This window comes from Elephantulus edwardii, unplaced genomic scaffold (assembly GCF_000299155.1).
Source record: "Elephantulus edwardii isolate Elephantulus edwardi_28Jun2011 unplaced genomic scaffold, EleEdw1.0 scaffold00040, whole genome shotgun sequence".
Classification (NCBI taxonomy): domain Eukaryota; kingdom Metazoa; phylum Chordata; class Mammalia; order Macroscelidea; family Macroscelididae; genus Elephantulus; species Elephantulus edwardii.
Window position 1 is genome coordinate 19,468,024 of NW_006399790.1, and position 21,950 is coordinate 19,489,973.

The 21,950-nt window shown below is 37.8% G+C and overlaps 1 protein-coding gene and 1 pseudogene across 1 annotated transcript in view; both read right to left on the minus strand.

The window, feature by feature from the left end:
• Positions 1-504, minus strand: part of LOC102848768 (septin-2-like) — a 10,931-nt gene extending 10,427 nt beyond the window's left edge. Inside the window, exon 1 of the mRNA XM_006885112.1 lies at positions 1-504. Within this exon, the coding sequence (XP_006885174.1) occupies positions 1-492 (492 nt within the window). The 5' untranslated portion in view covers positions 493-504.
• A 2,186-nt stretch (positions 505-2,690) lies between these two features.
• LOC102849180 lies at positions 2,691-3,270 on the minus strand (annotated as a pseudogene).
• Positions 3,271-21,950: the final 18,680 nt, after the last annotated feature.

Consider the following 21,950-nt stretch of genomic DNA (forward strand, 5'->3'; position numbering starts at 1 on the left):
GTCCAGGGGCTTCAGTCCGTGTCCAAAGGGAGAGATGAAGTAGAAGCAGCAGTGAACCCTGTTGTCGATGATGTGCCGCCGGTTCAGGCCACTCTCGTCATGCAGGTAGCGCTCAAACTGCTCATCGATGTAGGAGATGATGGTCTTAAAGCAGTCTCGGCAGTTGATGGCGTCCCCGTAACCAGGTGTGTCCACCACCGTCAGTCGCAGCTTGACACCCCATTCTTCAATCTCCACAGTGGAGGCCTCAATTTGGACAGTCCTCTCAATCTTTTCTGCAGCCCCAGGGATGACCCTCTCTGGGTAGAGGTCAGTCAGGAACAGGCTATTGATTAGTGTCGACTTTCCTAGTCCTGACTCTCCAACAACCATCAGTGTGAACTCAAATCCCTTTTTCACTGATTTTCGGTGAACTCGGTTTGGAAGATTTGCAAATCCAACAGAGCCGGGAGTTTCTGCATTTATAAACTGGGCTGGCTGCTGCTTAGACATTTTGAGTGAAGTTTCGTCAACCCTCTTCTCCTTTACCAAGATGGCGGCTTGTCCCTGTTTCTCCACAGTTTCTACCTTATGAGCTTGGTTCCCTTACGCTAATAAGAGTGGAACAGGTACTGTGATTCTTTGTTTTGTAGTAGCTACGTTGAGGGGAAGGGCATTTGCTCAAAGACGCCAAGTGGCCAGTGAAGAGAAAGGCAGACAAGGGGAGGGCAAGTGGCGGTAAGAGTGTGGAGTGATCCTGGGGAGAGGGAGCCTTCATCTATGTGCTCTCCTCGACAGACAAGTATTTTACTGAAAGGAGCAGATGAAAGACACTTCCCTCTTACAGAAGTAACCAAATACTTATGTTTGATATTAATGATACAGTTGATTCCTTTGAACAGACTATAATCTACTAAAATAAGAATAAAAAATTATTTTATCCTCATTTCTTCTCTGATATTCTTCCTTTCTTTGTATAGATCTGAGTTTCTAAACTATATCCCTTTCCTCATTATAAATAATTTAATATTTCTTGATAGACAGTTTTGCTGGTATTATTTGTCACAGAGTTGGCTCCAACTAATTCTGACTTCATATAAAGCAAAATTAAATATTGCCTAGTCCTATATTCCTTCCTATATCTATACCTTTTGCCATGGCATCTTCAAATTCTTTACACCAAATTTATGGACTTTTTATCTTTGTCCTTTAACTTTTAATTAGGACATGCGGCTTGTTTCGCTTAACAGAATGAATCAAATGTAATGATTTTAAAATGTCAAATATAAGCCATAAGAAGTCATGGATGTTTATGCTAGCCTTCATGTACTTGTGTCACCTCTATGAGAAGAGAATTCCCCTGGGCATCTACTGTCTACCAATGCTCAAACTTGTTCCCCAGAATAAATGGACTAGACCTCAGGAAGGAATCCATTCCTGGCAGACCCATTGCTTCAATGAAAAGCCTAGCCTTTATTAATGGGCCTCAGGTGCACCTGGAGATTCATCAGCAATAATAAAGAACTGTTTTTCAAACCATTAAGCTGGGGTTTTTTAAGTTTTAAATTTATTTGTTTTTCAGCAATAGCTTATTGTAAATGCCAAGGATTGGTGAGGAGGTGGAACATCTAGAATTCTCATAACCTTATCGTGGGAGTAACAATTGGTACAGTTATTATGACAGATTGTTTGGATGTACCTATAAAGCTAATCTTGGAAGAAGAGCAGCCTGACAAAGAGTTCATCAGAAGCAAGGATGATGAGGCTTCATCTCACATACATTGGGCAAGTTATCAAAAGGGGCCAGATCTTAGAAAAGATGCCATGCTGGGGAAAATAGTTGGTTAGAAAGAGAGATGATGATCCTCATTGAGATGGATTGACACAATGACTCAACATGGCTTATACATGGCAGATAGTATGAAGATGGAACAGTGTCATGTAGGATTTTAGTCTTTTTTTACATGGGTTGCTATGAGTCAGACTCAACCTGACAGCACCTAACAACATAAAGCTAATGATAAGTATGCTCTTTAACCTAACAACTCTACTCCAGACATACATATATAAACAACACAAAACAATCACACGAGTGTTCAGAGCACAGCATAATAACAGAAAAATTCTTTTAAGTGGCATAGCACTCGTTTGTCCATTTGTTGTACAGAGGTAACTCATGGTTGCTGTGATGCTAAACACTGTGACACTGAAATGTCAACTGTAATAATGGTTACCCATGGTGGACAGTGTTTGGTGAAGCTTCCCAACTAAAACAAACTTGGAAGCAGGAGTGGCATCCACTTCCCAAATAGCTTGCCTCGGGAAAACCTATCAACTTCGAGAAATTATGGAAATTATACAAGTGTTCAGGTCTTCCATTTATAGGGTTGCTGTGAGTCGTCTATGACTCGATGGCACTTAACAATAACAACAACATACTAATTTTTAGTTTTTTATCATACTGTGAGTGAAAAATTATAAAACCTTTTTTCATTCAGCTATTTACATACATTTTGCTTTAAAAAACATTGCTTACAAAACACACAAAAAAATTTGCACAATTCATTGTTGTCCAGTCAAAACCAACTCATAGGTGACCCTCCTATGGGTTTGGTTTTGTTTTTTTCAAATGAATAGAATTTTATTCCAAGAATCAGATGCATCTTAGGACTCATCTGGCCTAATTTCTGTAGCTGGATAACTCCTATCTATCACATATCAGCCTGCTGAACAGTTCCATTTCTGGAGACATAGGTACCATAAAAAATTTTCTGATAGCCTTGCTTTTCACTATTGTATCTTGCTGAATCAAAGTAGCTAATTTGAGACAAGCTCAATGTCATTTCCTTCTAGAATTAACTCATCTTTCTGGGCTAGAAATAGTGAACAAACAACACCTGGCCTCGTTCAAACTCTCCAAATGTATTTTTCACCTAAGAAGTTTTGAATTTCAATGAGAAATCTACTCCCTTGAATCACAACCGTTGATGGGGAAATGAGCACACACAGCCCTCATCTTTTAACAAAAGCCCAATGTAACACCCTTGATCATGTTCTGTACATGGCTACAGATGGTGCAAACTGGAGCCAATTCCTTCCTGTTTCCACACCATTTGTCAGCACAAAGCCTCTTCTTTTTTTTCCTCCAAGGAGACTGAGCTCTACATTGATGTGATTAAAATTTCTCCAAAAGATTCTCTGGGGGCCTTTCACTATAACCCTGCAGCCCTTCAGAGTAATGTCAATATTCTCTGGAATGTTGACAGTCTGGTTGCTGAGAAGTGTCTTCATTCAAGGCTGTCAATTATACAGTCTGTCCCACCTTTCTCATACAGAGCCACTGGTGGATTCAAACCAAAGCACCATCTTTTGATTAGAAGGACAACACTCTATGTATTAATCTTACTTTCCCACTTGGCCATTATGCCTTCTGTTTACCTGTCCTTGCCTTAGGGCTTTAACTTTGGGAAAATACTACTCTTTTGACCTTATTCAAAGGAGTTAGTGCCTCCCTGATGCTACTGGTCACATTATAGGCTACTGTTTAAATGAAGGCTGAAACCCCTGGATGAGTTTTGGTTTAAAGAGTAATAATATATGGTGGTGGTAATAACAATAATACACTGAAATTTGAGAAATGATGAAAGCTATACAGGTCTTTCGTTCATAGGGTTTCTATGAGTCGTCTAAGACTCGACAGCACTTAACAGCAACAATATACAGAATGTTTGATAGTCTATTCATTTCAGATCAATCTTATGTGTATTACAATTAAAAATCTACATCATTTTAATAAACAGAGAAGATGGGCAAAGGGAATAGAAATATACAATAAAAGGGTGCTGAGACATTATAATAATTATAAATAATAATAAAAAATAATCATTAAAGTGCTCACTGCTAACCAAATGCAAATGGTTGGAACTTACCTGTGCTTTAAGGAAGAAAGATGGAGCAGTCTATCTCCACAAAAATGATAACAATGGAACCCTTATAGGGCTGTTCTACACTGCCACATAAATTGCTGTGATTAGTAATTGACTTATGAGCAATAAATATGATTTGTTTATTACAGCTATAGTTTAAAATATTATACCAAACGATGAAAGGAAATTATATGCAGCAACATCATGGATAAACATATAATCACAATCTTGAGCAAAAGATGAGTAACAATTAAGTATACATACTGTATTATCCCAACGATGTTGAAGTTCAGCAACAATAAGAAAACTAATATAGGCTGGGAGCTCTGATGGCATAGCCTGAAGGGAGTTGCACACTCTGACTGTTCAAATCCAGCAGTGACTCCACAGAAGAAATGTGGGCAATCTCCTTCCATATGATGTATAGTCTCTGAAAACCTGCTGGAGGCTCAGCTATGAACAGATTCTTATTGGACAGCAATGAATGAGTGAGTGAGTGAGTGAACATAGAATAGAGTAGAAACTTTTATTGGAAAGGGGGTGACTCAGGAGTGGAATAGCTGGAGAGCAAAGCTATGTTCTATAATTTTCTGTGTTCACTATCTGACCTTATAAAAATTCATAAAACTGTACTTATATTTTATGCAGTTTTTTGGTATGTGTATTATGTTTAAATAAACATGTTTATATTACTAAATGAAAAAGAGTGGAAAGAACTATAAATGCTGATACAGAATGATCACGAAAATATAAGTGAAAATACTAACTATTCCAATTATCTTTCGTTTCCCAGAACTTACAGTCACAGGCCCTTGAGGGAATTCAATCATACAACTACTCAAGGTCTTTTCTCATGAGTGGATTGCATTTCTTCTGCCAATAAATAATGACTTTCCTTGATATTCCAGAGGGAAATCTGATATCTATATATCTACGCAAGAAAACTAAGAGTAAATTACTACTGTTTCTATAGTCTTTTCTCAAACTATATACTTTTATACATACACATATAGTTATTATAAAGTTCTTAAAATAGCACATTTTGGAGGTAAATTAATCAGACTTGATCATTCTATTATATCACATAAGAAAAGGGTTCTTCCAAACTTGGAAGAGACCTCGTGTGAACATTGTATCTCCACCATTAGCTTCCAAAAACAATCATATTTTTTCTATACAAGCTACCTAGTCCAGTTCTTTGAGAAATATCAGTATTATTTTAATAAAGAGAAACTTATCTTCCTTAAGCTCTGGTGACCTAGGGAGTAAGAAGTTGTGTTGCCAATCTGAAGTCAGGCTGATCAAATCCACAAGCTGTGACATAAGAGGAAAATGGGCAAACTCTTCCATGCGCTATTTACAGCCTCTGAAAACCTTGTGGAGGGTCAGCTATGAGGCAATGGACAGCACCTAACAACTTCCTCCAAACTAGAGTATCTAAAACTTTGGCTACGTGCTCACAAAGCTCTTATCTTCTTAAATAAAGTGCCTCTTAAAGAGGGAGCATATAAGAAACCCTACTCTTTTCAGCATGTGAAGGAGATGGGTGCCCTTTACTCATGTCTGCTTCCCCAACAATGGGAGCCACAATTGAATTTCCCAGGTTCACTGTAAACCTTGCAATGATAAGCTTTATTTTCCCTGCCTTGGAGAGAAAATGTTCATCTGCTCTCAAATGAGCAACTTCTTTTTTTTTTTTCAGCTAACCTGATTATGACCTTGCCTTCTTTTCAAAGAATAAGCTATAATAATAAGCTTCTGTGTTATGTTGTTAAGGTCTTTCTAAGCCAACATACATTATATCATAAAAGCCACAACATCAAGCTCTATCTTTACATTGAAGAGGAGACTAAGAGAGAACACTGTTCATATTCTTTTTCATTCCAATTTCCCTCGCCTGTTGAGGTGTGGAGGGGTGAGATCAGGCTTGCAGTTCATTCCTGTGATCTTTTTTTTTTTTTTTTAAATCTGTTTGTTTCCCCCATTTTGTTAAGAGGATAAAGCCTATATTTTTTAACATTTCCTTTGTTTACTCTAGTGTGTCTTAGTGTGTCTTTTTCAAGAGACAGAGCTCAATATCCATTTTCTATCTAACCTCTTCTTCATTGACTCTCAAAATACAACTAGCTAACCCTCTGGTAGATTTTCTGAGGCAGTAAATCACACAGAAAGAGATTGCCTATCTTTCTCCCACAGAGCAGCTGGCTTATTCCAACTGCAAAAAAGAGGGTGGCCCTTGAATTAGCAGCTGAATCATATCTAAGACTTAATTCATTGCCTTAAAGCTGAAACTGACTCATAGCTGACCCTCCAGGAGGTTTTAGCATCATAATTAATTTTAATGAAAGTTTAGAGACTTCGGGTTGCCATTCATTCATTGTTGCACTTTTCTCCCTGCCCACCCCTCTCCCCAGTACACTCTTCTCTTTGAAAAGTAAAAGAAAAATTCTTTAATTGTTATACAATCCCGCCCCCCCAAGTCCACTCCACTGTGCAGCCTTCATTCTGAACTCCTGTCATGATAATACTATCTAATCATATATCCCTTTTAAACAGTTCTCTCCTTCATCTGTTTCAATGCAGTATACATTCTTTATCCCATCTTTCTCAGTCTTCCCTCAACCCCGACTTCAGATCCATTCTACAACAGTGGCACTATGCAGTATTTGTCTTTTTGTGACTGAGACATTTCACTGAGAATAATGTCCTCCATGGTCACCCATTTTGAAAAATATTGCATGAGTTCTTTGTTTTTCAATGCAGCCTAGTATTCCATTGTGTGAATATACCACAGCTTCTCTATCCACTAATTTGTTTATGGGCACTTGGGTTGTTTCCAACTCTTTGCTATTGTGAATAAAGCCGCAATAAACATGAGTGTGCATATATCTGCTAGGGTTGAAGTTTTGGTTTCTTTGGGGTATATTCCCAGTAGTGGAATTGCTGAGGTCAAATGGTATTTCTATTTACAACTTTTTGAGAAAATGCCATAAAAAAATACAGGCTTCCATAGTGGTTGCACCATTTTACACTCCCACAGTGAATAAGGGTTCCAGTTTTCCCAGAACCTCGAAAGCATTTGATGTTTGCTGTTTTGTTAAATTTTGCTATTCTCACTGGGGTTCCAGGAGGTTTCTGAAGATATATTTGCATAGGATATTACTGAAGATATATTTGCAAAGGATATTACCCATATTTTTATCAAGGAGCCGTTGGTAGATTCAAATTGACAGAGAAGGGTCACCTTTGGGTTGGCTCTGCAACTCCCTAAGGACTGCATCACCAGAGCTCCCTGAATCATATCTGTTGCTGTGGTAGGTTCCCTGCAATTGACAATGATTCAGTGACCCTATGAACAAGAGATTCGAACCTTGCCCCATACTGTGCCATCATCACCATCTCTGATATGTTTGAGCCCACTGTTATTGTCAGGTGTCACTTCATCTTTCTCTCTTCAACCTTCCACCTTCCTCAACATGATGTCTTTTGCCAAGAACTAAGTTTGAAAACATGCCCAAAGTGTCTGAAAGCTTCACCATCCTTGCCTCTAAGTAGCACCCTTGTTGCACTTCTTCCAAGACAGACTTGTTTGTTCTTTGGACAATCTATGGACTAGCCAGTCCTCCAACACCACCATTCAAAGACATTACTTTTTCTCACACCATTATTCACGGTCCAACACTCAGATGCTAAGGAACCAAGTGAAAATACCATGACTTGAATAAGGTGCACCTTAGTTTTTAAACTGACAGCCTTGGTCTTCAGCACTTTAAATGGGTCCTTGATAGCAGATTTCCCTGATACAGCACATCTTTTGCCTTCTTGACTGTTGTTACTATGTGTGTTGATTATGGATCCAAGTGAAAAAAGTCATTAACAACTTCAATCTTTTTTTCCATCTACTATGATATTGCCTACTTGTGCAGTGGTAAGGATTTTTTTTCTTGATTTATAGATGCAATTCATATTGAAGGTTTTGATCTTCTGCAGCAAGTGCTTCAAGTCTTGAGTTATATCTAGTATTCATTTATTAGTATTTGGCTGTGTGGAAGACTTTATTTTTCTAAGGTATTGGATTTTCTCTGGTGGTACAGTCCATACATAATTTTTTTCCTTTTTTATTATTATTGTGTGTGTGTGTGTGTGTGTGTGTGTGTGTGTGTCTGTGTACCGTCAGATCAGATCTGACTGGTACAGGAGGAGATTGTCCCTCCTTTCCCGACAGAACATCTGGTGGATTCAAACCATGCTTCTCTGTAATTGCAGTGCAGCTTCTTGCCACTAGGCGACCAGAGCTCCCTCCATGGATAATTTTAATGAGAAGTATGTATGTTAGATCACTAGGCTCATATTACCATCTATTGTGGGAGAAGGATGGGCAATCTCCTCCCGTGTGATTAACCACCTCTGAAAACCTCCTGGAGGGTTAGCTATTAGTCAGTTCTGACTTGATGGTACACTACAATAACAAAAGTTTAAAGTACAACTTTCCAAAATTTGAGGTGTATCTGAGATATAAAAATCTTGTTCAAATATAGATTCTGATTCAGAAGACCCTCATTGAGATGAGTTGATGGTGTCTTTGGCAACAGGCTCAAACGTGTCATAGGTGCTAAGGATGGTGCAGTTGTTCATTTGGCCACTGTGAGTTATACTCAACTTGATGGCACTTAACAACTTAACAAGAAAGGGACCAGACACTGTATGAAAAAAAAATCTTATATAATACCAATACGGCTTGTTCACCTTCCAAGAAAATATTTACACAGATTTAAAATAAAGACAGGCACTTGGTAGTTGTTTATTCCTAAGCATTAAAGAGCAAGAATGTCAGTTTAAAGATTAGGATATGCTTGATCCAAGGTATTGAGGTGCAGTGATAACTACAGAGTTCCTGATTCAGGCCATGGCCTTTTCAATAACTTGTTATGCATCTGAGAGTTGGACAGTCAATAAAGATGATAGAATTTAAAAAAAAATACTGTGGAGATGCACTTCTTTCTTCAAAGATCATATCCATCACATACTTTGGCTGTATGTCTTGAGCAAGTGACTCGGTTTTCTCATAAATATAAACTGACTATAATGCACTGTCAATCCAAAGGCAGAAAGTTTGACTCCACCAGAGGTTCCATGGAAGCAAAATGAGGAAGCTCCTGCCATGCCATTTAAAGCTGAAAACGCACTCAAGGATTAGGTATGAGTCCATTCTGACTCGATAGTACATAACAAAACAATAAAGGAACCAAATAGAATTTATAAATTAGGAGAGATAACACATGTAAAATATCTAGAAGACTATCAGATTGAAGTAATTTGGCTTCTGTATCAAAACTGATCATTGTAAAAATTGTTATGACAAAGTCTCAGACTATTTTTTTCTCATGCTATTTTTTTCACTTACATGAAAATGATTTCTACAATCATAGAAAGAAAAGAGTAACCAGAAAGAATAATATTCTACAGTCAAAGAAAAGCATAAGTGACAAGTAAATTAGCACTTCAATGGGAAAAATAATAAGTACTTATTTTATACCTATATAGATGACAGAGAATTGATGCCTTTGAGCTGTGGTGCTGGAGAAGAGCGTTGAATATACCATAGACTGCCAGGAGAACAAACAGATTTATCCTAGAGAGGGTGAAACCAGGTTGCTCCTTGGAGGCAAGGATCCAGAAGCCTCATCTAACATACTTTGGGCTGTCCTTGGAGAGGGACATCATGCTCAGAAGGGTGGAGGTACATTACAGGAGAGGAAGACCCTCGATAAAATGGATTGATTCAGTGACTGAGTTAATGAGGGTACGTGTGTCAGAGACAGTGAAGTTGGCACAAGATAGAGCAATTTTCAGGGCTATTGAACATAGGGTCGCTATGAGTCGCAGGCAAATCGACAGCACATAACAACAACATAGCAAGGTATCTCACTGCTACCGGCATTGAGTCGAGTCTGACTCATAGTGACCCTCCTTTGGGTTTCACGCTTATGAAAGAGAGCTCTAGGAAGTAAAAATTTGTACTGTTAACTCAAAGGCAGTTAAAATTCATCAGCTGCTCCAAAGGAGAAAGATGGGAAATCTCCTTTCATATAATTTATAACCTCTCCTGGATAGAAAGTTATGAGTTGCTTATGAGAGTAAGCTACTCAACAGTACATAACAACATCTTCATGGAAAGAGATTACTCATCTTTCTTTCATATGGGGGCTTGTGGGTTAATTTTCTGACCTTTTGGTGAGTTGTTGGCCATATTACCTGCCATGCCACCAGGGATCTTTTAAAGATTCAAATAAATATACATTCATATACATCCCATTGCCTTAATTTCATTTTTATTAGCAACTTCTGTAAGGTAAGTGTTACTGCTTCCATTTCACAGTTGAGAATACTGAGGCCAGTGATCTTTACAAATTTGAGCAAAGTTAGCATACACTAAAATCAGAATTACAATATGTTTGCATATCTCTATTCCTTTATTTTATTGGGAAATTTATCTTATTTTCTGGGGAAAAGTTCCAATTAAGAAGTGAATGCTCTGTATATTAATATCAAATGTATTAACAGATTCTCAATAATTCCTGCAGATTCCCCTACCTTTTCGTGTGAACTACAATCCAGCAGCATCTGCTAGCCTGGCTCAACTAAAGGCACATTCGGTCAGCATTTCCATTCTGAATGCTGTTAGCGCACTTTGAAACTTGGCCATAATCAATCTATGTTGGGCTGAGGTTTGTCATTAAAGGTCATGACTCAAGAACAACTTTAAAATAAAACTCCTTTTAGCCAATTTAAGTAGGAGCAAGGCACCTGAACAGAGGCTGATTCTGCACCTGATTGTAATTCACAGCCAGGTGTCAGACTTAACTATTCACCTTATGCTTTCCAAAAGATGTTTGCTGTGTACCTGTACTTGCAAAAAAATAAGAAAGCTGCAGGAGAAAATAATTATACATACAGCTAGCTCAGGCCATGTCCTTATCGAAGGAAGTCTTGAACAATAATTACCACTTTCAAAAGGTTTAACATGCTAAAACGTGATCACCACTCATATACAGCCAGATCCAATGAAAGAAAATGAAGAGAAGAATGTGGGTCCAACGTCAGTGAAGCCAATATTTTAACCTTGAAATTGAGATAACACCTTACTTGTGACTTGAGTAATTTTATAATTCCAGAAATACCTAGGAACAAATTATTAGCATTAATATCTTTGACATGAAGTACTGTAAAAATCCTAAAATTTCAATGCCACTTAGAAAAGTGATCTTAATAACATCTAATGAAACCAGTAGCATAAAAAGGCAGGTTCAAGAAATTTACTAAAATCCATGGTATGCTTGTAAAACTAGCTTTCTAAAAAGCAAAACTTTAATTTCTAGAGTTTTATTATGCCTGTAGAATGTTGCTGTTGTTATCCACCACTGAGTTAGAACCTATTCATGGCTGATGCTCCAGTGGGTTTTCAGAAGCAGTAAATCACAGGAGAAGAGATTGCCTAATTTTCCCTCATAGGGCAACTGACTTATTCAAAACACATGTCTTTGAGTTGGGAGTTCAACTCCTTATCACTGAGGTACTTTCTCTGTGGTATAGATACTCCAGTGTAGTTGGATTCCAATGTGATGTCACTGAATGCAGAGTTAGGAAAAATATGCATGAATGGTTTTGTGAGATAGTGTGAACTGTGCAGTGTTCTTTAGCTTTTTTTGCACAACAGCCTCTTGGTCTATGTATAGGTTTCACAGGAACACAATTAAATGTTCTGGGATTCCTATTCTTCCCAATGTTTATGCATAATTTATTATGATCTACTCAGGCAAGTGCCTTTGCATTTTCAAGAACACACAAGTAAACATCCTTGTTAAAATCTCCGCTTTCATCCAAGATCCATTGGACGGCAGCAATGATCATTTAACTTGTATTTATTCATTTCAAAAGTTAGTAGAAAAAAAAATGCTGGCGAGATTGTGGAGAATCTGGAACCCTTATTTAGTGTTGGTAGGAGTGTAAAATGGTGCAGCCACTATGGAAGGCAGTATGGTGCTTTCTCAAAACATTGGAAATAGAAATACCATTTGACCCAGCAATTCCACTACTGGGAATATGCCCTAAAGAAACCAGAGCTGCCACCCAAGCATATATAAGCATGCCCATGTTTATTGCTGCTTTGTTCACAATAGGAAAGAGATGGAAAAAAAAAACCCAGGTTCTCATAAAAAAACGAATGGATAAAGAAGCTGTGGTACAGTCACACAAAGGAATACTATGCAGTATTGAAAAATGAGGAATTAATGAATTATTATAAAAATGGGTGACCCTGGAGGACATTATGCTGAGTGAAATATCCCAGTCACAAAATTATAGATACTGCATAATGCCACTGTTATAGAACAGGACTGACATTGGGGTTGGGGGAAACTAAGAAGAGAGGGGATAAATGACATACACTGCATTGAAACTGATGAGGGAGAGAATTATTTGAAGGGAATGCCTGATTGGGTATTTTTTGCATGACAAGACTCCAGTATAGAGCTGCATAGTAAAGTGGACTCGAGGAGGATTATATAACAATGAAAGGGTTTGTTTTTTTTTCCAAAGAGAAAAGTGAACTGGGGGGAGGGGTGGACAGGGCAGAAAATGTACAACAGTAAATGAATGGGGAGAAAAGAAAGTAACTTTAAAAAAAAAATTAGTAGAAGGGATTTGATGAGATGAGGACAAAAGTCATAATAAAAAGTAATGAATTCTATAAGGCACAATGTACAAAGATGATTTAAAAACAAAAGGTACATGAATGAGACAATATAAATGAATGATTATTTAAAAGTAAGTGATTGCATAAGTAAATACAAAAATACAATGAGGTGCAAAAGTACAAAGTAAAAACCATCAAGACATTGCTACTGGGATAAATACATATAGAAGTCAAGGTAGAAACCTGTGGAGGCTCTGGTAGCCTAGTGGGAAGAAGCTGCACTGCAACACCAAAAGCACTTGGTTTGAATCCACCAGTTGTTCTACAGGAGAAGGACAGGCAAAGTTCTCCTGTGCAATTTACTGTCTCAGAAAACTTGCTGGAGGATCAGCTATGGGTTGGTTCTGTTAATAATTCCCAAATACAAATTTTGCACATTTATAGTCCTTTGTTTTTTATATCAATGTTTTGTTGGGTTGAGGGATGGGTGGGTAAAGGAAAGGGAAAGATTCAGTGTGAAAAACAATGTATGAACTTCAGGAACTTTGTAAGTGAACTTTATGAACTTTATGAACAATGTATGAACTTTATGAACTTTGCAAGTAAACCAGCATAAAATCACAAAAAAGGAATATATATTTAGGCATTATTTGTATGGCAACAGTCCAGAATAAGAAGTACACAACAAAGTGGACTTGGAGGGGTGGAGAGGGAGGAAATTGTGCAACAATGGACGATTTTTTTTAAGTGAACTGGGGAGAGAGGGAGAGAAATGTGCAACAATGAATGAATGAATGAAAATTCAACTTTTCTGTAAACTTTCATCAAAATCACAATTTGAACAGAATTTTCTTATGTTTAAAAAAAAAAGCAACAAACTAGAGCCTTTGATGTATCTGGAAAGGAAGTCCTAAACTCTAAAACCTATTAGAATGTCAAAGATTAGAGATCAGGGTTTAACTGTTGGAAAGGCAATGTGTATGACCATCTATACTGTCCAATTGAAGAGTCATCAGTTGTGCTGTTTTCCCTTGTAGCCATCTCTTCCCTGATCTCCCTGGCTTTGGAATGTTTGATGCACTAGACCTCTAAAAAGATGAATTTGTAAAGGAGAGAATATGATTAACATTATTTGTTCAGTCACGATTTCTCAGGCGCTACGTGCTGTAGGTCATTATATGCATCCTCAAGGCCACCTTATGAGACAAAGACTATTATCTCTATTTACAAATGAGCAAAATTAATTTATTCCACCACTGCTTGATCAAAGGAAGTTCAATAACTAGCCTAAGTTCACCACATAAGGGGTAGGTACAACACTTAAATTCTGCTTTCTGACCTTATGCTCATAAATGAGGCCCTTAAATACCTTCACACTGAGGGTCAGCCCAAGAGAAGAAACAGAACATTCTCTGATATGTTTCAAATAGTTTTTTTCAGTTCGCAGTACAGAGAAAGTAGCTGGTTTTCCAAACAAATTTCCCAGGGAGGTCTTCTGAGCCTTAGAAACTAACTTACTATAGGCTGTTCTGCACAGGATTCTGAGGACAGCAAGGATTTTTCTTATAGGTACCACCATGAGAAGCTGTGTCATCTGTACATCCTGTATCCCCTGCCTGCTTGTAGAGGAGGTTATTTATCCCATTTTCAACCTCCAATCAATAATGTCTTTAGAAGCCTCTGAAATTTTTCTTTGGAAATGACTCAGCATCTAATGCAAACTTTTCCTTAAAGTTCTATAAACACTTTGCCAAATGGACAATTATAGTAAATGTGGTTGCTCTCACTTCAGTGAGTCTGCAAGGCATGAATTGCCTTAGTTCTCATAAAATATAATATCAACTCAAAGCAGACAAATAATGTTTTCCATCCATCTGTCTAGTACTTTCATTTTGCAGTTTTATCTGCTATCCCAAAACTACTTGTTTACTGGGCACTCTTATCTTTTCTCTGCATGAACTGCCCTTGCAATAAAGAAAGCCTAGGGTTTTGACAGTGCATGAAGATTTGGTTTTGATTTGAAACCAACTCAAGATTTAACTTTGATTCTCTCCGCCTTGATGCTTATATTTCATACAAAGCTATAATACAAAATGTGGTCTGAACTGCGAGCATCTCTCTCTATTATAGATAGGAGGAGAAATATCTCCTGAGAAGCCCACCAACAACAAATTAATCTCTGAGTTTGTCACAGGATTTTCTCAGGGTAATAAATGATCTGATACGATTGGATTGCTGACAACTAGTCAAAGCAATATAAAAAGGCAACAGTCTATTGACTCTTCTGAACATTTCACTTCAGAAATAACACTCAATAGATGTCAAAGGGTAAAATGAAAGCATCATACTTTTCAATTGCCAAATGACAAAGAAGCTCCATTTGGGAGGAATTGAAAGGTCCATCTGCCCACAAATCTCTTCCTTACCAACATGTCAGGTTTCCTGAACATCCTGTCATTACCATTTCCTCTTAGAGCCCTCTTGGAGGGAGACAGAGTAATTTCACTCATTTAAAAGAGTATATATATTAGCAGACAAGTTCAGGAATCTCCTTTCTGTGTTACCATTGTAGACACTGTTGCCTACTTTTTAGGACCCTCAGTGACACTGTGAGTAAAGCATTCTGGCTGCTAAATAAAAGGCTGTAATTCAAACTCACCAGCTGTTCCACAGGAGAAAGACACAGCAGTCTGCTTTTAGAAAGATTTACACCCCTGAAAACTTTATTGGGCACTTCTCCTGTGTCACACAGGGTAGGTATGAGTCACCCATGACTCAAGAACCATAGTTTTTGGCTTTCCTTCTCTTGTGACATTCATCACATTGCACAGTAAGCAATACCTGCTAAGTAACATTTTTTATACTAAATATTACACAAATGCATAACTGAATTAATAAAGAAAGAAAATAATGAAAAAATACAGAAACAATAATTTCTTTTTGTTACGGAGCCATTAGCACACAGAGCATAAATGAAGCTCCCTAAAACAAAGGTGTTTAACTGGTAGCTTTTGAACTACAGTAGTCCATAGATGAGATTTATTTGACCCACAGTGAAATATAGCCCGGTACTATTTTTTTTTTAAATGGTTGGCAAGTTTTTAAAAGACAAGAGATTTCAGTGCTTTAAAAATATTAATCTATATTTCAGACTTTCCTTTCAGATTTAAGATGGAAAGGGTTAAGATTTGACAATATAGTGACAATTCCTACATGACAATCATGTTATCTCTATAGAGGGTCATAGGGTTTTCGTTTTGTTTATAATCCTTCCCTGGGCTATTTCGTTCTTTTGTTGCTATTTGAGAATTATCCCTAAAAGGCAAGGACACAAGAGAAGTGTCTTATCTGTGCAGGTTACCATTGACAGAAAAACAAAGTCACTGAACTGTATGGATATGAGTGAACAATCAAATAATCAAAGTGAGATGCACTTGCACTTCTTTAGAGCATTGGGGATCCTGCAGAAAGGCATAGCACTGCTATAAAAACTGTGTCCGCCTTCATGTATTTCAGAGTCAACTTTGTAAAGAGAGGGGTTCATAGGGTCACATGTTAAGACGTGCCTTTTCTTCATAAATCATAATGTAATATTTAGACTAAGTTAGAACTTGACAAAACAACCACTATTTTCATTGAAAGGCAAAGTTTCAGTTAACGTAGAGGCTGAAAATAAATGGAGAAGTGACTCAAATGGTGTTTGGCCAATTAAAGAGCCAGCCAATCTGTAATTTCTTTTCATGAACTTTGGAATAGGATTTTGCTTTCTTCAATTCAGATGCAAATGCATTGTTTCAAGCACACAAAGGATGCACAAAGAACGAAATTCAAACATTATGTACCCTAATACAAGGGATATAACATGCCAAGAGAATTTTTTTCTAAATCTTGTTTCAGCTTTTGTACAGTAAGACAGATGTTTCTATTCATCCAGGATTTCTCTCATTCATTATTTTTGTTTTAGGTTATTGGTAACCATGATTAGTGAAAAGATGTCTTCAAATATCATATTCAAATAACAAAAATCCTCCTTTAAATTATCATTGATAAATGTAAAGTGCCTCTACAACATTAAAAAAACCCCAAATTCAAATAAACTCCTAGCTGACCGTCATGGGTTATTTTTTTTGGTAGAAGAGTGTCCCTCTTTCTACTACGAGCTGCTGGTGGATTAGAACCACTTGCTTTTGGGTTGGCAGTGTAGCTCCTTATCAAGTGGGCTACCAGGGCTCCACTTTATTTCTAATATATTTTTCTAATACTTTTTCCTCTTCTGGTGAGTTTTCTCTCTAAAAAAAGGCTTTAATATAACAAGTTGAAAGGGCTTCCAGAGTTATCGTTGCTTCTAACAAATAGCACTCACCATTAGATTTTAGAAATCCAAAAGTTTGTTAGCAGCAACAAGCACTTTGGAAGCCATTTCTACATGTTTTTTACAAGCCTTTACTAGAGACAAAATTCATCATAAGAGGGAAAACTAAAAAAAATTATTACAGCAGAAATAAAGTGAAAAATAAAAGTTTCAAACAAACCAATTTGTGTACTATCAAACCCAGTAACATTTTTACTATACAACTAAATACAATATATACTTTTAATACGGAATTACTACTTTTTTCATTGGTTGTACAAAACCAGAATGGAGGAGTGAATGAGTGAAAATGTTTCTCTAGTGGCAAGAAGCTGCTCTGAAATCCCAAAGGCACACAGTTACACCATGGGAGAAGGATGGCCAATCTCCTCCCATGTGATTAGCTGCCTCTGAAAACCCACTGGAGGGTCAGCTATGGCTCACTTCGGACTTCATGGTACACAACAAAAACCAAGAAAGTAAAATTATGGAAATATTTAAAAATGTATCTTCTAGACCCCTCCCCAAAAGGTTCCCCTAAATCATTAAATGAATTTAGTCTGAACCATTATAATTTTAGAATTGAATTAAAAATAAACCTCAGCCCCTCTAAACAATATTGTGATTTTTAAAAAATTTTAGTCTACATGGTTTTCATTTTATTGAAGAGTATCCTACTAGTCATGGTTGAAGTGAGAAAGGTTCTTTCAAATTTCCAGATATTTACCAACTACCTTTTCTAAAAATTAAAGAAATAATATTAACTATTTTTTTACATGTACCAAGCAGTTTTACCAACTTTTACAGGATTTTTTTTCTCAATATATGCTCACAGTCACCTTACATTGTTATTAGGTGCACTTTAGTCAACTACAAAAGACAACAATTATATGAACAACTTTGCCCTATCTAGCACCATCCTCAAGTCATGCTGTAACCCATTGTCACAGTCATTGTGTTAATGCATCTCATTCAGGGTTTTCCTCTCTTCCATAAATTACTTTTTCCCCCGCATGATATCTTTCTTTCCCAAGGACTGGCTCCTCCTGATATATTCCCAAGGTATATGAGGTAAAGTTTCAGCATCTATGCCTTGTTGCACTTCCTCTAAGACATATGTGTTTGTTCTTTTGGCAATTTTCTTGAGGTAGGTTTATTTATTACTCTAATATAAAGACTTCCACCTGTCTGCCGCTTCCAGGTTTCCCCTCTGCCCAGGGGCGCGCTCTCCGTGTCCCCCCAGCACCTCCTCCCGACGGCTTTTCCACTGATCTATATTTGTTCCCATTCCAAAGAAGGGTGACCCAACTGAGTGTGGAAACTACAGAACAGTGTCATTGATTTCACATGCAAGCAAGATTCTACTGAAGATTATCCAAAAACGATTAGAACAGCACATCAGCAGAGAATTGCCGGAAGTCCAGGCTGGGTTTAGAAGGGGTCGTGGTACTAGGGATATTGTTGCTGATGTTAGATGGATCTTGGCTGAAAGCAAGGAATACCAGAAGAATGTCTATCTGTGTTTCATTGATTATGCAAAGGCATTTGACTGTGTGGATCATAACAAACTGTGGCTGACTCTGAGAAGAATGGGAATCCCAGAACATTTAATTGTGCTAATGCGAAACCTATACTTGGACCAAGAGGCAGTAGTCAGAACAGAGCAGGGTAACACTGCATGGTTCAAAATTGAGAAGGGTGTACGCCAGGGATGCATCCTGTCTCCATACCTTTTCAACATGTATGCAGAGCAGATTATCCAAGAGGCTGGGCTCTATGAGGAGAATTGTGGCATCAGGATTGGTGGAAGATCTATTAACAATCTGCGTTATGCAGATGACACAACCCTGCTTGCTGAAACTGAGGAGGACTTCATGCACTTGCTGCGGAGGGTCAAGGACTGCAGCCTTCAGTATGGACTGAGGCTCAATGTCAAGAAGACAAAGATTCTCACCACTGGAACAATTGGCAGCGTCAGAATGGATGGCGAAGGGATTGAGATTGTTCACAGCTTCAGTTTGCTCGGCTCCACAGTCAAAACTCTTGGCACCAGCAGTCAAGAAATCAAAAAGCATATTGCGATGGGAAAGTCTGCTGTTAGGGACCTCTCTAAAGTACTCAGGAGCAACAGTGTCTCTCTGGAGACTAAGGTGCGCCTGATACAGGCCATGGTCTTTGCAATCGCTTGTTATGCATCAGAGAGTTGGACAATGACTAGGGAGGACAGAAGGAGAGTTGATGCCTTTGAGCTGTGGTGCTGGAGAAGAGTACTGAATGTACCATGGACTGCCAAGAAAACAAACAGATCATCTTAGAGAGGATTAAACCAAGCTACTCCTTGGAGGCAAGGATTCTGGGGCTTTGTTTGACATACTTTGACCATGTTGCCAGGAGGGATGGGTCCTTGGAGGGGGACATCATGCTTGGGAGGGTGGAGGGACAGCACAGGAGGGGAAGACCCTCTATGAGATGGATTGATTCAGTGACTGGGGTAATCGGGATGGGTGTTTCAGAGGCAGGGCGGTTGGCGCAGGATAGAGCAGGGTTTAGGGCTGTTGTGCATAGGGTCGCTATGAGTCACAAACGACTCGATGGCACATAACAACAAAAACAATATAAAGATGTTGGAAAAAGGAGTGGCATCCACTTCCTAAACAATATGCCTCTGGAAACTCTATGAACTTTGATAAACAATCATAGTTATAGGAAAGCTTCAGGTATTTTGTTCATAGGGTCACTATGAGTCATGCTTAACTCGATGGCAATCAACAATAACAACAATATAAGGATGAGAAAATTGACTCTTAGATTCTCAGAGTAGGCCCAGGACATCACCAACAAATGAAGTGTTAAAAAAAGTACTAATCCAAGTCTTTGAAACTCTAAAGTATTTGATTACACTGACTCATATGAGTATATGGCTTATTGGTAAGAAGTTTTTCTGTTGAAATCCACTAGCTGCTTCTTGGGAGAAAGATGGGTTATCTCCTCTGATGTGAATTACTGACTACAAAAATCTACTTAGATGGTCTTGAGTTTGTTCCAATTTGATGGTACACAACAACAACTTATACTATGCTCAAAGGTGCCCATTTAAAAATAAAAATAAAATTGAAGATTCCATTTTACCGTAGTTTTCAAACTGAGTTTTCAGAGACAGAGACAGTAACTTTTATTTTACTCATTGTGCCTAGAACCTTTGCCAATTGGAACAAAATCAAGAATCCAGATATGTACCCATTTACCTATTACTGGTATTCCAAAAGGAAATAAAAACTATCAAATGGAGAAATGACAACGTTCTCAACAAATGGTGCTCATAAAACTGGACTGCTACCTGCAGAAACCTGAAAGATCCACATCTCATATTATACACAAAAAGCAACTCAAGGTGAAATCAGATTTGGGTAATTTATGATTTGGGTAAAGCCCCAAATCATACAGATCACAAGAGACAAAATGGGACCAAACTTAGAAGGCCTAGCCTATGGTATAAATAGCTTGGCAAATACAGCCAGAAAGCACAATCAGAAGAGTGCAACATCAACAAATGGGACCTTCTAAAAAGTAAGTCGCTGGGTGCTTAAAAATTTTTTATCACAGTAGGATGAAAACAGAACCTTCTGACTAGGAAAAAACATTTGGCAATGACATCTCAGACAAGGGTCTAACCATGAAAGTTTATAGAATACTACAGGGCCTCTACAAGGAAAAAACTTGATGACCCAATCACAAAATGGGCAAAGCCATGGACAGTCACAGATACAGACATCCAAATGGCCAGCAGACACATGAAGAAATGTTCAAAATCAGTGGCAATGATGGAGATGCAAATAAAAATCACAATAAGATATTTTACTCCAGTAGCAGTAGCAAAGTTTAGCAGGAAAGCAAGCAATAAATGTGAAAGATGTGGAGAGATTGAAAATTTTATGCACTGCTGGTGGGATTGTAAAATAGGACAACTGTTATGGAAGGCAGTTTGGCATTTCCTAAAAAAACTGAATGTTGAAATTTCAAATGACCCAGCTATTCCACAGAGAGGAATATACCTTGAGGAAAATAGAACTTTTACATAAATGAAGATTTGATTTGTACACTGATTGCAGTTAGCAAGAAATTGTAAACAAACTAAATGTTGATCAAAAAACGAATGTATTGAGAACTGTGGTACATTCACACAATGCAATCTATGCAGTACTCAGGAGCAACAATTTTGTAAATATATAGAACATGAGAGAGGCTAAAGAGCATTATGCTGAGTCAACTAATTCAGTTTCAGAACAACAAATACAATATAAAATCATTACTGTAAAAACAAAAGGATAGCTAGTAAGATGTGGATAAAACTCCTTGCTATTGTAAACAAGGCCGCAATAAACATGGGTATGCATATATCTACTTGGATGTCATTTATGGTCTCTTTAGGGTATATTCCCAGGAGTGGAATTGCTGGGTCAAATGGCATCTCCATTTTCAACCTTTTGAGAAAGCGCCACATCTCTTTCCACAGTGTTTGCACCATTTTACACTCCCACCAACAGTGAATAAGGGTTCCAGTCTATCTACAACCTCGCCAGCATTTGTTGCTTGCTGTTCTGCTAAATTTTGCTAGTCTTACTGGAGTGAGATGGTATCTCAACCTAAATACCCATCAACAAATGAATGGGTAGAGAAGCTGTGGTATATATATCCGCACAATGGAATACTATGCCGCATTGAGAAACAAGGAACTCATGCAATATTATTCAGAATGGGTGACCCTGGAGGATATTATGCTGAGTGAAGTATCTCAGTCACAAATGGACAAATGCTATGTGGTACCACTGTTGTAGAATGAGGCAGGCATCGGGGTGGGGGTAAGGCTGAGAAAAACTGGATGAAATATGTTTACGGCACTGAAGTCTATGGGGGAGAGAATAGTTCAAAAGTATTATATTTTAGGGCATTATGTTTATCGTAAGAGTACACAATGAGCATTGCAGAGTGGATTATATTT